The 13587-nt window shown below is 39.9% G+C and overlaps 1 protein-coding gene across 5 annotated transcripts in view; it reads left to right on the top strand.

The window, feature by feature from the left end:
* Positions 1-12653, top strand: part of aplp2 (amyloid beta (A4) precursor-like protein 2) — a 63587-nt gene extending 50934 nt beyond the window's left edge. For 2 of the 5 annotated variants that reach the window (XM_049575428.1, XM_049575424.1), the window contains 8 exons: positions 227-355; positions 3211-3310; positions 4113-4286; positions 4977-5012; positions 6774-6856; positions 7937-8014; positions 10013-10168; positions 10443-12653. In XM_049575428.1, the coding sequence (XP_049431385.1) occupies positions 227-355; positions 3211-3310; positions 4113-4286; positions 4977-5012; positions 6774-6856; positions 7937-8014; positions 10013-10168; positions 10443-10544 (858 nt within the window). In that variant the 3' untranslated portion in view covers positions 10545-12653. The remainder of the gene's footprint in view (positions 1-226; positions 356-3210; positions 3311-4112; positions 4287-4976; positions 5013-6773; positions 6857-7936; positions 8015-10012; positions 10169-10442) is intronic. The other 3 variants (XM_049575426.1, XM_049575425.1, XM_049575427.1) reach the window with 3 other exon arrangements.
* The last annotated feature ends 934 nt before the right edge of the window (positions 12654-13587 follow it).

Raw genomic sequence — 13587 nt, forward strand, 5'->3', positions numbered from 1 at the left:
AAATCTGGATACTTTGAATGAAAACATTTAAAGGGAACGAGAACAATAAACATCACTTTAGAAAACAATTGATTGTTATATGACTTAATAAAAGAAATAGCTGTCATGTCACTTATATCCATACAGACAGGAATGTAGCAATATTTGCAGTACTACACAGAATCGGTTATATGGCTGTGTTTCATTTACCCAACACTCTCTTCTTCCCACTCCATGTCCCCCTCAGCCCCACCGCATCCTGCAAGCTCTGAGAAGGTACGTCCGTGCCGAGAACAAGGACCGCCAGCACACCATCCGCCACTACCAGCACGTCCTGGCTGTGGATCCTGAGAAGGCTGCTCAGATGAAGTCACAGGTCAGTGTTTTAGTCCTAATGAACAAGAATAATGATCACCTGATTTAACTTTGGGGGAAAAATATCCATCGCAAGTGCCTATGGCCCAAGATGATGTCTGGATGTTGCTTGTTTTGTCCAATTAACTGTCAGAAATCCCCACATTTGAGTTGCTGGAACTAACAAATGATTGGCATTTTTGTTAGAATTGATTATCTAAGATTCATACATTATTTGATTATCAACTGTGGAGTCCCTTTGATTCATCAGTTTGGTCAATAGGTCCTGCCAATAGTAAGAGTTTTGCATCCTTCCTGAGTCACTTCTGATGTATTGTATTAGAGCCTGTGTCAGTACATCTGAAACCTCATGCAGAGCCTACCCAAGATCTCACACTTCTCCTATTCCCGCTCAGACAGAGGAGGGATAATGATGTCTCAGCCTGCTCCTCTCTGCCCTGTTTCTAAGTGTGTAGGAGGTAGAAAGAGTGTGTTTCTCTGAGTTGAAGCCCAGGAGGGCTGAGTAGGCTCGTCTAACGGAGGGAGGGCGGGTGTTTCATTCACTTAAGCCTTAGCCGAAGATTAACATTGCGCAGGTCTTGTGTAATGCTGGACTCTGAGCCACTGCACAGGGATTTGGCTGGAAGCTCCTCTGTTAGATGTACTCGCCTGTTTGTGTCAGTGCCCTTCGACACCATTTATAGTGATCCTCCACCATTACAGATAACACAGCAGATGGATGAAATAATGCAGTGAGGAGGGGAAAGGACCGGAGGGTTACTATTTAGATGAATCATGGGATCTGGGAGGCGGCGAGCTTCTGTGCTCAGTCATGGGAAGCCAATCTGTATTGTTGTGCTCTCACTGTGTTTTATTTGTCAAGCCTGTGTACTTCTTTACTCAGCCAATCCGGCATATTCAAATTTGCATTTTCAGTTTTTGCAACTGTTTGTGGATTTGACGTGTGTGTGTGTGTGTGTGTGTGTGTGTGTGTGTGTGTGTGTGTGTGTGTGTGTGTGTGTTCTAGTGTGTTACAAAACAATTCTTTGTAAATAGAAGGCTTCCTGGGCTTTATGTAACTTTGTTATGTGACTTAATTAGGATCAAGATTATTCTTTGCTTTTTTTGTAAGTTTCATCTCTCTAGTTTAGTAGAGATTTCCTGATGAATTGACATCTCTACTCCAACACTGGGACATGTCATTTTCTTAATGAGGATTGTTTTTCAAACATGGACAAAAAGGTGCCACAGGCGCTGCATCTTGCCTTTAATGGGAAAGGTGCGTCATTGCCATCTGTTGCTGGCTCTGATGCACTGCAGCCATGTGTTGGAAGATTAAAACAGTCTATCATCATATTGGGAAAAAAAACACCAGTTACCTGCCAAGAGCTGGTCAGCTTTGTCAGTAGCTGGTATTTTTTTATATTCTGCCAACCACTTTGGCAGCTGAAATGTGGAAATATTCCTCCTCTCTAAACATCATATTGCTGGTAGAAACCATGAAAGCGACTGGAGATTTTTTGGAACACACAAAAGTTTTGTATCTGTTTGATCAAAAGAGTTTGTTGTTTTACCCACTGGTGATCACTGGGGCTGACAGGCAGTAGATCCTGTCAAGTCGGTTCAGAGCTTCACGACTGATTTGAATATTACATGCAGCAACTTGTTTTATGTCTGCAAGTCGGCTGACTGTGAGCTAGTCTGAGCTCATCTTAAGAAAATATGCTCTCTAGCAGAAAGCACATTTCTGACAGTTCTGTTTACATCTGTGAACATGAACGACTCTCTCCCCTCAGAACATTTATATTCTGGGTGGAGAACAGCTAGCTGTCTGTAGTCTCATTTGCAGTGTATAGCCATTTATTACATTTATGATTTTTTACTGTGTCTTGGCTGCACAGATTAATCATATATATATGTACTGATTTGTAGTTGTTTCTATTTGCACATGTGACATTGGGGTAATGTTTGATGTTGGTAATTAAATTAAGGTTCTTCTACATATAACAACTTCTTCTGCTTCCTTATCATCTTCTGTCTTCTTTATTGTGTTCTTCATTGTTATCTTTTGGTTTGGTTTGTATTTTCTCTTCCTGCTGACATGTTTCTGAAGATAAATTTCAATCTTCTTATATGCATTATCTCATCGCACCACTGTGTTTTTTCTGCTGAACATCGCTTCTCTGTGCAAATCTCCAAACAGAAAAGCCAAGTCTGTAAGCTGTGATTCTATTAGATGACAAAACTTGTAACCTCACCAATAAACCAGTAAACTCTAGTGAGTTTCAGGAGGATTTTCCAGGATAAGAGTGTATTTTCTGGTTCATTAATATTAACTTTTGAATAAATACTGTTGGGATGAACATTTTATACTAATAGTTGGCAAATCACTCTGTGATTAGTTTTTACTAGATTAGTGTTAAAGCAATTATTCACTTAATGGATTTGTCATATGCTGTAAAATAAATGATGGAAATTCATCCAAAAAAAATCCAAAAAAATCCTCTCCAATGTAATGATTTTCAGCTTCTCTCAATCTTATATCATTATAAACATAATTCAGTTATGTTTTACATTGTTGTTCAGACAAAATAAGCATCTGGAAGACAAATCCCTAAGCTTTGGGAACTTAGAAGGGCATTTGTCCTTGTTTTTAGCATTTAAATGAAATGAATAGTTTTATCAGAAATTGCAATAAATAGCTACAGTCCTGGATATAAATGGTAACATTGTGCATCAAAATCTTGATCATTTTGTCCTTTTGTGTGAAAATTTCCAAGATCCTGGGAATAAAAAACATAATTTCAATTAGTGATGTCATCATAAAACAGGATTTTGGTTGTAGTTCACCTTGTTTGTCTGTTCTTCCAACACCAGGTGATGACCCACCTGCGTGTGATCGAAGAGAGGATGAACCAGAGTCTATCACTGCTCTACAAAGTACCTTATGTGGCCGAAGAGATTCAAGATGAAATTGGTGAGTTGTTTTCAGTCAAAAGCCCATAGGCAGCTTGAAGGAGGAAAGGAGTGCTGAATAAGAATGAAGTGAAATGAAAACAGTGATGGAGTTTGCATGTGTCAGACAGATAAAGCCAATACATCACATTCCCTCTGACCCTCAGTGAATTGTTTTGCTTAAATTTGATGCAAACTGACAAAAAACTGTCTTCTCTTTGTACAAAAAGAAACACAAATATTGGAGGACACTGGCAGACAGGCTTAAGCACTGTCTGTAAACCAATTATCAGAGACACCACGAAAAGTATTGTCTTTTTCTCAGTATGAATTTGTGCAACAGGATTTCATGCAGGTACTACTCTCTGTTTTTAAGGGTCTCTGCTCACCAGCTCTCATTTTTACAATCAGATCTAAAACTGGAAATTGTATTTGGGCTGTATTCATCTCCAGTGGTACAATTTAAGGCAGGCAATGTCCAGCATGTTTTATTATTTCCTTTTGTTTCCTTTGGTTCATTAAAGGAACCCCAGCATGGTGTTGCAGCACAGATTAAAGTGGAGCGGGTGCAGTGACAGAACTGGGTCACAGCTTTCACCATGCAGCATCCTGTTGGGAGATGTGCAGATTTACACGGAAAATAGCTCTCAGAAAAATACTAATTGGTAGTTAGCAGAAACGGGAACAGACGTCTCTTGCAGCAGCAGCTCTGTTAACAATAATTGGTGAACCTCTCAGTCTGCACGTTGCTGCCATGTCCCAGGCTGACAGGTGTTAGCACATGCCAGGCTGTCTAATACTCTGTCATTTGCTCTTTTCTGCAGACGAGTTACTCCAGGAGCAGAAAGCTGACATGGACCAGTTCCTGTCGTCTATCTCTGAATCACAGCCAGACGTCACAGTGTCGTCAGAGGAGAGCGTAGAAGTCCCTGTGTCTGAGGGCAAACCCTACCGGCCTTTCCAGGTCACATCTTTGGGGTCCCGTACAGAGCCAGAGGGTGAGCAGCTCCAGCCTCAGACACAGTCACAAGCAGCATCATGAACAACACTTTGGCTGTGTGGAGAACAACAGGCCATACACACAAGTCTCTCTGAAGGGCATTGGTGACGAAGCATGCCAGAATTGTTCCACAGTTAGGGAGAATAGGTTTACAATGTATTTTATGCCGATGCAAATGTGCTGTGGAGCCATGGGTTTGGACTTATCTGTGCCGCACAGTTTCCTGCGGCCTACCCTTCAACGCAGCACTACTGAAGTTCAGATAAATGCACAAAGCCTCAGGCTTTGGTGCTGAGCTGCAGCCAAAAGCTTAGGGAAAAAATGAGCACTTATGGCTCTCTACTTTGTCACATTTGTACCAAACAAAAGATTGACTCCTCAAGGGGAGAAAAAAGTAATGGATGGAACGCTTCCAGCAAGATGGAAGGCAAATTACAAGTAAATCCCCAAGGAACATTTAATATACATGCCAACACCCCAGAGGGCTTAGACAGAGCAAGCCAGTTTTGAAATGGCTCCCTTTTTTTGTGTTTGGTTAAATTTATTTTTGGACTTTTCCCTTCTGGACTCTTTTCCTAATCAATTAACACATCTTGATAATCCTGCCTTTTTCTTCTCACCTAAGTTAACTCTCTTCTCTCCTTCCCCCTTTTCTATTTTTTTTCTGTTGCTCATTTCTAACGCCAAGGAGATCTATCAGACTCCCCACGTGCCTTCAAGAAAGGTTGGTGCCTCTGTTGCATCTTGTTTTTCCACTCCCACTACACCCCTGCTCCTCATCTCCCATTTTGTTCCACTGTCCTCCTTTCCATTGGTGCAATCTGGGATCCTCTCTCCCACCATTTCTATTTTATCAAAAGCCATCTGGTGGTTGATTTTCTACTTTTTTGGATGACTCACATGGGCTGCGTGGTTGGGTTTCAGTTGCTCTCGTGCTTTTCATCATACTAGGATTATCACCTCATGCTGAATAGCAAAGCAGTGGCTTCTAAGTCTGGTAGAGATAGGTCCCAGCCAGCTCCCCTCTCAGAGACTCTACAGGCGTGTGTTCATTGTCATCCCGTCCCCTGTACATTTGTCAAACTACCTGCTTAATTATTCCTCCTCCTGCACACTCATTCCCCTCATCAGTCGCCCTTGTCCTGACAGGAGCTGTGTGATTTAGTGGCCCTGTCTTAGGCACAGTGTTTCCGCTGCTGACCCACAGCCCAATCTAAATTGGCCCAATTTGTCCTCCAAGACCTGAGACAGGGATGTGGTTACGTCACCTGTTCGGTCTGATCTGGGCTTAACCTTGGGATCTTACTCACTGAACACAAAGTAACCTTCCACTAATTGTTGAATCTAAATTATATATTGATTTTTTTGAAAATGGATGTGCAACCTTACCTGCTGTTTTTTCCTTAGAACTTTGTATTATATGTCCCTTTGAATTTGCTGTTGCTTTTAGTCCAACCTTAGAGTTATAGAAAAAAAGAGAAAATCAGCAACAAAAAAACCCTCATATTTTCAATATTCTGACCCAGCTAATATTTGCCACATTTGCCTGAGGAATGACCCAAGCCATCAGTCGTCAAGCATCTATTAATGGACTAGTTGTTTCAGCACTTTTTCAAATCCATGCAGATGTGAGGTCACATTACTCCCATAGAGGTCACTCCCATTGTGCTGTGTGTTATTGTAGCTGGCTGCAACACTATTTGCACCCTGCAGTACCATCTGACAACCTGCCAGGGTTTATGATGTCACTCCTGCTTGAGTGAGGCTTGTAAACACACATCATTGTTCCTCGCTCAATCTAAAGGCAGTTGTGCTAATCTTAAGCATTTGGCATTGGCTTACTAGACAATGAGCCGATGCCAGACTGATTGCTGCTGCACATCGCTCAGGACCATGCCCTCACTGCCCTGCTCGCTCTCTCATCTCTCAACTCTTGATTTATTCATGGCATATCTGGTGTGTGTATATTAATAGATCCTATGCCTATTCCAAAACCATCAGTCTAAGATGCATATCTGACACTCTGGTCCAGTTTTTGGTTTAGCCACTTCGTGAAAACTTAGGTTTTTTGAAATTATCATCTAATAAAATCTCAAGGAACTATGAAGGATTTATAGATGAGAAACTACAGTGATGCAGAGTTTGGTCCATGAAATTGTAGATAAATGAGGGATGTAAAATGCCAGGATGACTCCTAATTGTTAAAAAGGGTTTTATTTAATCAGTCAATGGATGTTTACAGAGCACATTGAGAGGGGCCTTTGTAGAAAATAAGTGGTCAGTGTCATGTTGGCGTCACAGTGCTCACACTGTGCTGAATGGAAGAAAGGGCTTTGTTGTCACCAGTGCACTAAGGAGACTGACGCTGTGAGGAAAAGAGCTGGATACCTATGTGCAGCTGTTCACCATCAATATCACCATCTCTGTTTGTTTGTTTGTTTGTGCTGCTCTGCTGTTATTGACTGTGCCCATTCACCTCCTGCAGGCTCCGCCATGTCTGGTTTAGACGGTCTGATAGGGGCCGAGGAGAGAATCATCAACAGCAAACCCAAGATCAGCGACAATGTGGTAAGAGCTTCACTGTCACTTTATCATTCTGTTTGTGCCTCAAAGCTTTTCTAACTTGCTCAACACGTGAACTGAGAGCAGCATTGTTAAAGCAAGAAAAATTGTGTAAAGATATTTAACTGTATTATCTGCGTTAAATATCTTACAGCAGACAACTGACTTGACAGCTTAATTTTATCACCACGACCTCGGTCCAAAGCAGTTGAGCTGATGATTGAAACTGTTATACAGCACTTTCACATAGCTCTCTTAAGTTCAGCTTTTAATGAGTCAGATTATTCCAGTAACTATGTTGTCATAGTTACAACTATCTCACACTGGGCTATTTGCGTGTCTCTCTCTCCGGTCTCTGCCAATCGACCCTCATTCAGATCAGCTCCACACTTTGTTCAGCAGTCATCGCATGCTAATTTTTTTGCCAGACACACCATTCCTCCTCATGGATTTTCAAACGATGCTTGGCCGCTGAATGTGTGCTGTGTTTTGCATGCTAATCCAACAACACCAACTGCAAAGCTGTGTATTTGTGTGTGTGTGAATATGAGTCATGCAAGTTTTTGAATGCATGCATGTTTCTTTTTTGGAGTCTTCCAAGACGGAGCAATCTGAGGTTAAAAATAACAAATGATGGTGATACCTAAAATGCCTGTTGGGATTACTTTTTCGTGGGAAATAGACTCTGGACTGCTCTGTCTCTACAAACAGTAGATTTTGTTTCTGCCTCCTGAACACACCCACTTCCACTCACAGTGCTTCTTCTTTAGATTAGAGCTCTCAGTAATGAGTGGCTGACAGTCTGTTTAGAAAGACATGCTAACTGTGTGCCTAGAAGAGAGTCTGTTGTTGATGCTTGCAAACCCCCTCCCTCTCTCCTTCCAGTTTGTACAAGACAGCTCCAAGTGTATCATCACCCAAACACAGATAATCTTTACAGTTTACTTTGCTGCACATTCACACCCTCTTGCTTTCCACCTGCCTATCTCTCTCTTTCTCTCCCTATCTATCCCACACACACACACTCCATCGTGCACATACACATTGTGGTGAGAGTAACCTGGGCTCCCCTGTCTGTGTTGACAGGTGATTGATGAGTCTCTGGATGTTAAAGAAGTGGTTTACAGTGCAGAGAGAGTCAGCGTTATGCATGATGATGAGCTGGTGAGTATAGCGGTGCCCTCCACAGGGCTCTTTGGGGAACTGTAGTTATAAGTAGTGGGGAGAAGATGAAAAAGAAGGAGGGAGTGTGGGAGTGTGCAAAGATACTAGTTCTGCAGCTGAATTAAAACAACAACAAAAAAAAACACAGCTTTGGAACAGATCCCGAATCCCCTCTCTTGTTTTTTTTTTTTTAAGTTTTCTGTTGAGGCTAATATGTTTTGATGATTTCTGCATGGGTGCATGATTGTTATGTGATTGTATCTGAATGTACACATTGGAAATCTCAGTGATTATGATATGATGAATGTGAACCCACACAAACTGAGTGTATTCAGTTTATGTGTGAAAATCAGCAGTAAAAAGAAATTCCCCAGAGGCTGTCTACATATGATTAGTTTGTGTCATATGTGCCAGACTACATTGTGAAGATGAGTGTAGGTGACTGTGGTTGTGTGTATATACTGAATTGGCCAAGATATTACACAATCTTCCACAAAGACACATTTCATGCATGTGTACACACTATTCACAAGTCAATCACGTCTTACAGATCCTCTGCCAAAAAAAGGTTGTTGTCCCTGTTTCACTGTGGTTTTATCAAATAATGTGAGAATAAAGGGTTAATTCTCATTTACTTCATCTCCCCATTTCAGAGCTACTAGCTATTCATCTCTGAAAGGGGTATTTCTACCATCCAGGCCTGGCAAAGTTAAAATCAATTTACCTGCAGAGCATAAAAATTCAATTTCATTTTTCACAAATGCATATTTTTTCTTGTAAATAAGATAATGTGTCAACCTAGTTGCTAATTTTATGTCTTTCCATCATGATTGTTGATCATGATAACAATTTACTTATTGCCTCAGCTGTAGATATTTGGGAACATGGATTCTAGCAAGAACAGTTTTGATCTGTGCAAGGAATGTGAGCCTACCACAGCTTTTCAAAAGAAACTAAAATCAGCAAATTAACAGAAATCATTGCAAACAGTTCCACTCACAGTTTGAGTCTGACTGAAAGAAAACCCAGACGGTTGTGCCTTGGAAATCCCTGCAGCTGTTTAAGTGAACAGCCTTGCATAGCAGATCCACTTCATGCATGTTACAGAATTAGCAGGAAACATAAGAAGATCATTTGTGTCAGCATATTTTCAAATAGAAAAAGTTAAATGTGGTTATTAAAGGTCCAGTGTGTAGGATTTAGGAGGATATATTGACAGAAATGGAACATAATATAATAAGTATGTCTTCTTTAGTGTATAATCAACTGAAAATAAGAATCATTGTGTTTTTTACCTGATAATGAGCCGTTTATATCTATATAGGGAGCAGGTCCTCGTCCATGGATGCCAACATGTCACATTGCCATGTTTCCACAGAAGTCCAGAATCGACAAACTTAACACCGGCTCTAGATAGGGCCATTAGTGTTTTTGCATCAGCCACAGTAGTTAGAAGCCCCTCTGCGACGAGCAATGTTGAAAAAAATGATTTGTTTTAAGTCAAACTGCTTTATTCAGTTATATTCTGGTTATAATCACTTGGTCCATTTGTCTTGGAGAGGAAGAGACCACTGCTGATAATTCGGCTACCGGTTAAAACCTCCTGAACAATGAACACTTAAGAAAACCAAACTGGGAGAAGTATTAGCTGGTTGCAACCTGCAATCCTCACTGCTCAATGCCATTAAATCCCCCTAAATCTTATACACTGGACCTTTACTGTTATCATGATCACTGGTCATGATCAAAATATTAATTAATCCAAAGGCGAATCAAAAATATGAGATTAAGTGTTCAGACAATTTTTTAGATGGCTGGATGGGAGCTTCATTTAAAATAATCATATAACCACATGATAACAATAATTTGTACGTCTATTCAGCTTAAGAAAAAAAATATTATTACAGCAACTTTTTATTGCTTCAGTAGTCAGCTGTGCAAGTATTGTCTCCTTACTGTTGCTCTCTCTGTCTTCCTCTCATCCTATCTCCCTTTTAGGAGACCTACCGCCCCCTGGGAGAGGACTTCAGCTTCGGGAGCAGTGCACTGATTGGCTTGCTGGTGATCGCGGTGGCCATAGCAACTGTGATTGTGATCAGTCTGGTGCTTTTGAGGAAGAGGCAATACGGCACCATCAGTCATGGCATCGTGGAGGTAAGCCACCTGTTATTTAGAGCAGAGTGTGGAGATTTGGGCAGAGGGTGTGAACCACACACCCTAGTGCTCTCTATGAACTGCTGTCTATCTCATTCCAAGAGTCAGATTTATATTAAATTATCAGGGGTTATGTAAATGGGGCATGGGTAAATGCAAGGCAAATTAGATTATTGTCTTGGCAGCATTTGCATATGACACACACAGCATGTTGTCAGTGTGTTCTGCCCTTGTTAAGGTCAGCCATTAAGAGTGTTGTGTGTCTGACTCACAGGTTGACCCCATGCTGACACCAGAGGAACGCCACCTCAGCAAGATGCAGAACCATGGCTACGAAAACCCCACCTACAAATACCTGGAGCAGATGCAGATCTAACCAGAGCCTACAGGGGGCGCTGTGGAGTCTGACAGAGGACAGCAACCGAGGGGGAACATACTACTGACCAATAACATATGCTATTGTTAAAATCATTTGCATACATCCAAACTCCATTTACTGGTTTGTTCAAAACAATCCTTAAATAATGCTACTACTTCTACTACTGCTACTATTGTACTATAGAGCTCTTTTTGATCATGTTTCTTTTGAAAAGGTGATGTATCTGCCATTTTGCATTATGGAAAATGTGATTCTGCAGATTTCTCTGTAATTATCAATACAGCTATCTCAGATCAAGATGTATAACATTTCTTCAGACATTTTCTTTTTCTTTTTTTGAAAGTGCAAGGCAAATCAAGCAAAATTTAAATGTCTTTGAGTGGCCATCATCGAACCGGCATACCTGACTACACTTCACTTTTCCATCATCCAAGTGTCACTCATGTAGTTTCTGATGGTTTCCTCAAAAAGAATTGGTGTTTTATTTTGTTCTTTTTCCTCTCAATAGATTGCTTGTATATGAAGGTTATTTGTACCAATTAAAATGTATAGTGAAACAACAAATGAGAAAAAAATGAAATCATGGATTATTTACTTTTTGTTCTTTGTTATGATAACAGACAAAATATACATATACAGTTTAAATATATATAAGAATAGATGTTTTTATTCCACCTTTTTTTCCCAGGGAAGAGGTTATAAGTCGGCTTAAGGTTCTTAGCTTAGTGGTCATGAGTTGTGTTTGCAAGCACACTGTCAGAAAAAGTCGGGAAGGTGAAGGTGTGCACAGACCCCCAGCTCAAACACATTACACAAAACCTGCTCTGAACCCTTACATACAAGGTGAATGTGATAATATATCCCCCCCTACACACACAAACACAACTTTTTATCAATAGGGAAACAGCATAAATCAATAGATTAAATATACCTATTGACATGTGTTACATAGTTGAATGTATCATGGAAGCTTTTTTTCCATACTATGTACCTGACAGGTTCCTATGTGGCTTTGATTTTAATGCACAGTCACAAACATTGTGACAGGGATGATGACACGCTACAAACTGACAAACAAGTGAAGTTTCGTGTTTGTTTGTTTTTTTTGTTTTGTTTGTGTTTATTGTTTTTTGCACAAATTATCTGAAGCAAAAACCGAGTACCATAAACTTTGAAACAAATTTTGGGGATGATGTAACACATGCTTTTGGAGCAACTGTTGGCTTTGCTGGTCATAAAGCACAGAACAGTTTGATAAAGCAAATCAGGGCCGGCACAGAGGCACCAACATAAGCAGCTGCTTCGGGCCCATCTGCCATCAGGGGCCCCCCATTTGAAGTGAAAATGTACAAATTTTAGGGGTGCTTTATTTATTTCTTGGATCACAACAAATGCCAAAAAATTACATTTTTTTCTTAATCTGAATATACCAAATTAGGGTATTGTAAGGAATAATTTCGGTGGGTTTTAAAACTTTTTTTAGGATATGGGGAAACCATAACAAATTTTGTAATCTGGATTTTGGGATTTGGGTACCTGCAAAGGCTTGGGCCGGCCCTGGATCTAAGCCAATTGAAGACAACTTGGAGCTGGAGGGCTGTGCAGGCAGACAGAGACACACAGAAAGACAAGGCTTGGAGAGCTGGTTTCTGAGAAAAAAAAAGAAGCTAACTTGTGTATTTTTACAGGTAGAGAATGACACAAACAAGTAAACTGAATCCTTGAATCCTCTTTTCTCTCTCTCTCTCTCTCTCTCTTAGTATTGTCTTTGTATGCCTGTATAGTTGATGTTGCAATCATGGCTTTTTTCCGGAGGATTAACTGTGGTGTGCATTGTTCTTATATGAAATGATATGATATATATTTTTAAGTTTGTTTTCTTTGTTTTCTATTTTTTTTCCCTCTTCCTGTGACAGTATCTCTGTATGTGACTGTCTCACTATGCACCCAAACGGCTTCAATCTTGTAACTGCCTGCTTGATTGTGGGAAGGGACTGGGAACTAATATAATATGCATATTAGTGATTTGAAAAAAATTGATTGACACAAAAGGAAACGGATTTATGGTTACAGGGGGGATACACATCAATAAACTCACAACTTCCATATGAATGTGTCGTCTTTTCGTAGAGACAGATAGATAGATAGATAGATAGATAGATAGATAGATGTGTGAGCATCAATAATGTTGCAGCTGGAAAAGGCAGAGCTCATTTTTACCACTTTATATACCGTATGGTAGCTTAATCCATAATAGTAGGTTATATTTTGTATTGATAATATGAACAGTATTCAGCAGCAAAAATCAGTAACTAATGTTAGATAAAAGTAGTGGAGAAAAAAGTACAATATTGGCTTTGAAAATGTAGTGGAGTAGAAGCATTAAGTGGTATGAATGGAAATAATCAATGTACTTCAATTTTGAGTAAATGTACTTAGTTACATTTCACCACTGAAAATGGTAAGGGGATTTTAGGCCAGGGATGAGAATTATAGGGCTTCAGCGAACAATTATTTTCATTATCAATTAATCAGACAATTATCTAACAATTAACTGATAGCTGTATAACATCTTAGAATAATAGTAAAATTCCCACCACAATAGGCTTTATTGAAATTAGGCCTACTATTGAAGTTATTTTTCTGAGCAACTACAAAACCACAAAATGTTTTTAATATCATAAAACACGTATTACTTCTACTACCACTATGATAATAATAAGAAGAATAATATTTGTAAAATCAAGTGATTTTTAAATAGTTGCCAATTATTAACTTATATGTGTTCTGTATTTTATACATAATAAGTGGTGCTGCTCAGTTGTATCAAACTGCCCGTAATACAGCGGATTAAGATGTAATTACCGAAAATTGGAAATATTGATTCATAGTATCCCCACAGATGAGGGGGATTTGTTTGATGACGGGTGCCGTTTACTCAATATGAAACTTACGGCTCACCGTTGGTGATTCAACAGTGAGTCATAGGTACAGCCCACAAAAAGGCAGAAGCCAGGATAAGATCACCTGACTGATACTA

Source organism: Epinephelus fuscoguttatus, linkage group LG5, assembly GCF_011397635.1.
Source record: "Epinephelus fuscoguttatus linkage group LG5, E.fuscoguttatus.final_Chr_v1".
Taxonomy (NCBI): domain Eukaryota; kingdom Metazoa; phylum Chordata; class Actinopteri; order Perciformes; family Serranidae; genus Epinephelus; species Epinephelus fuscoguttatus.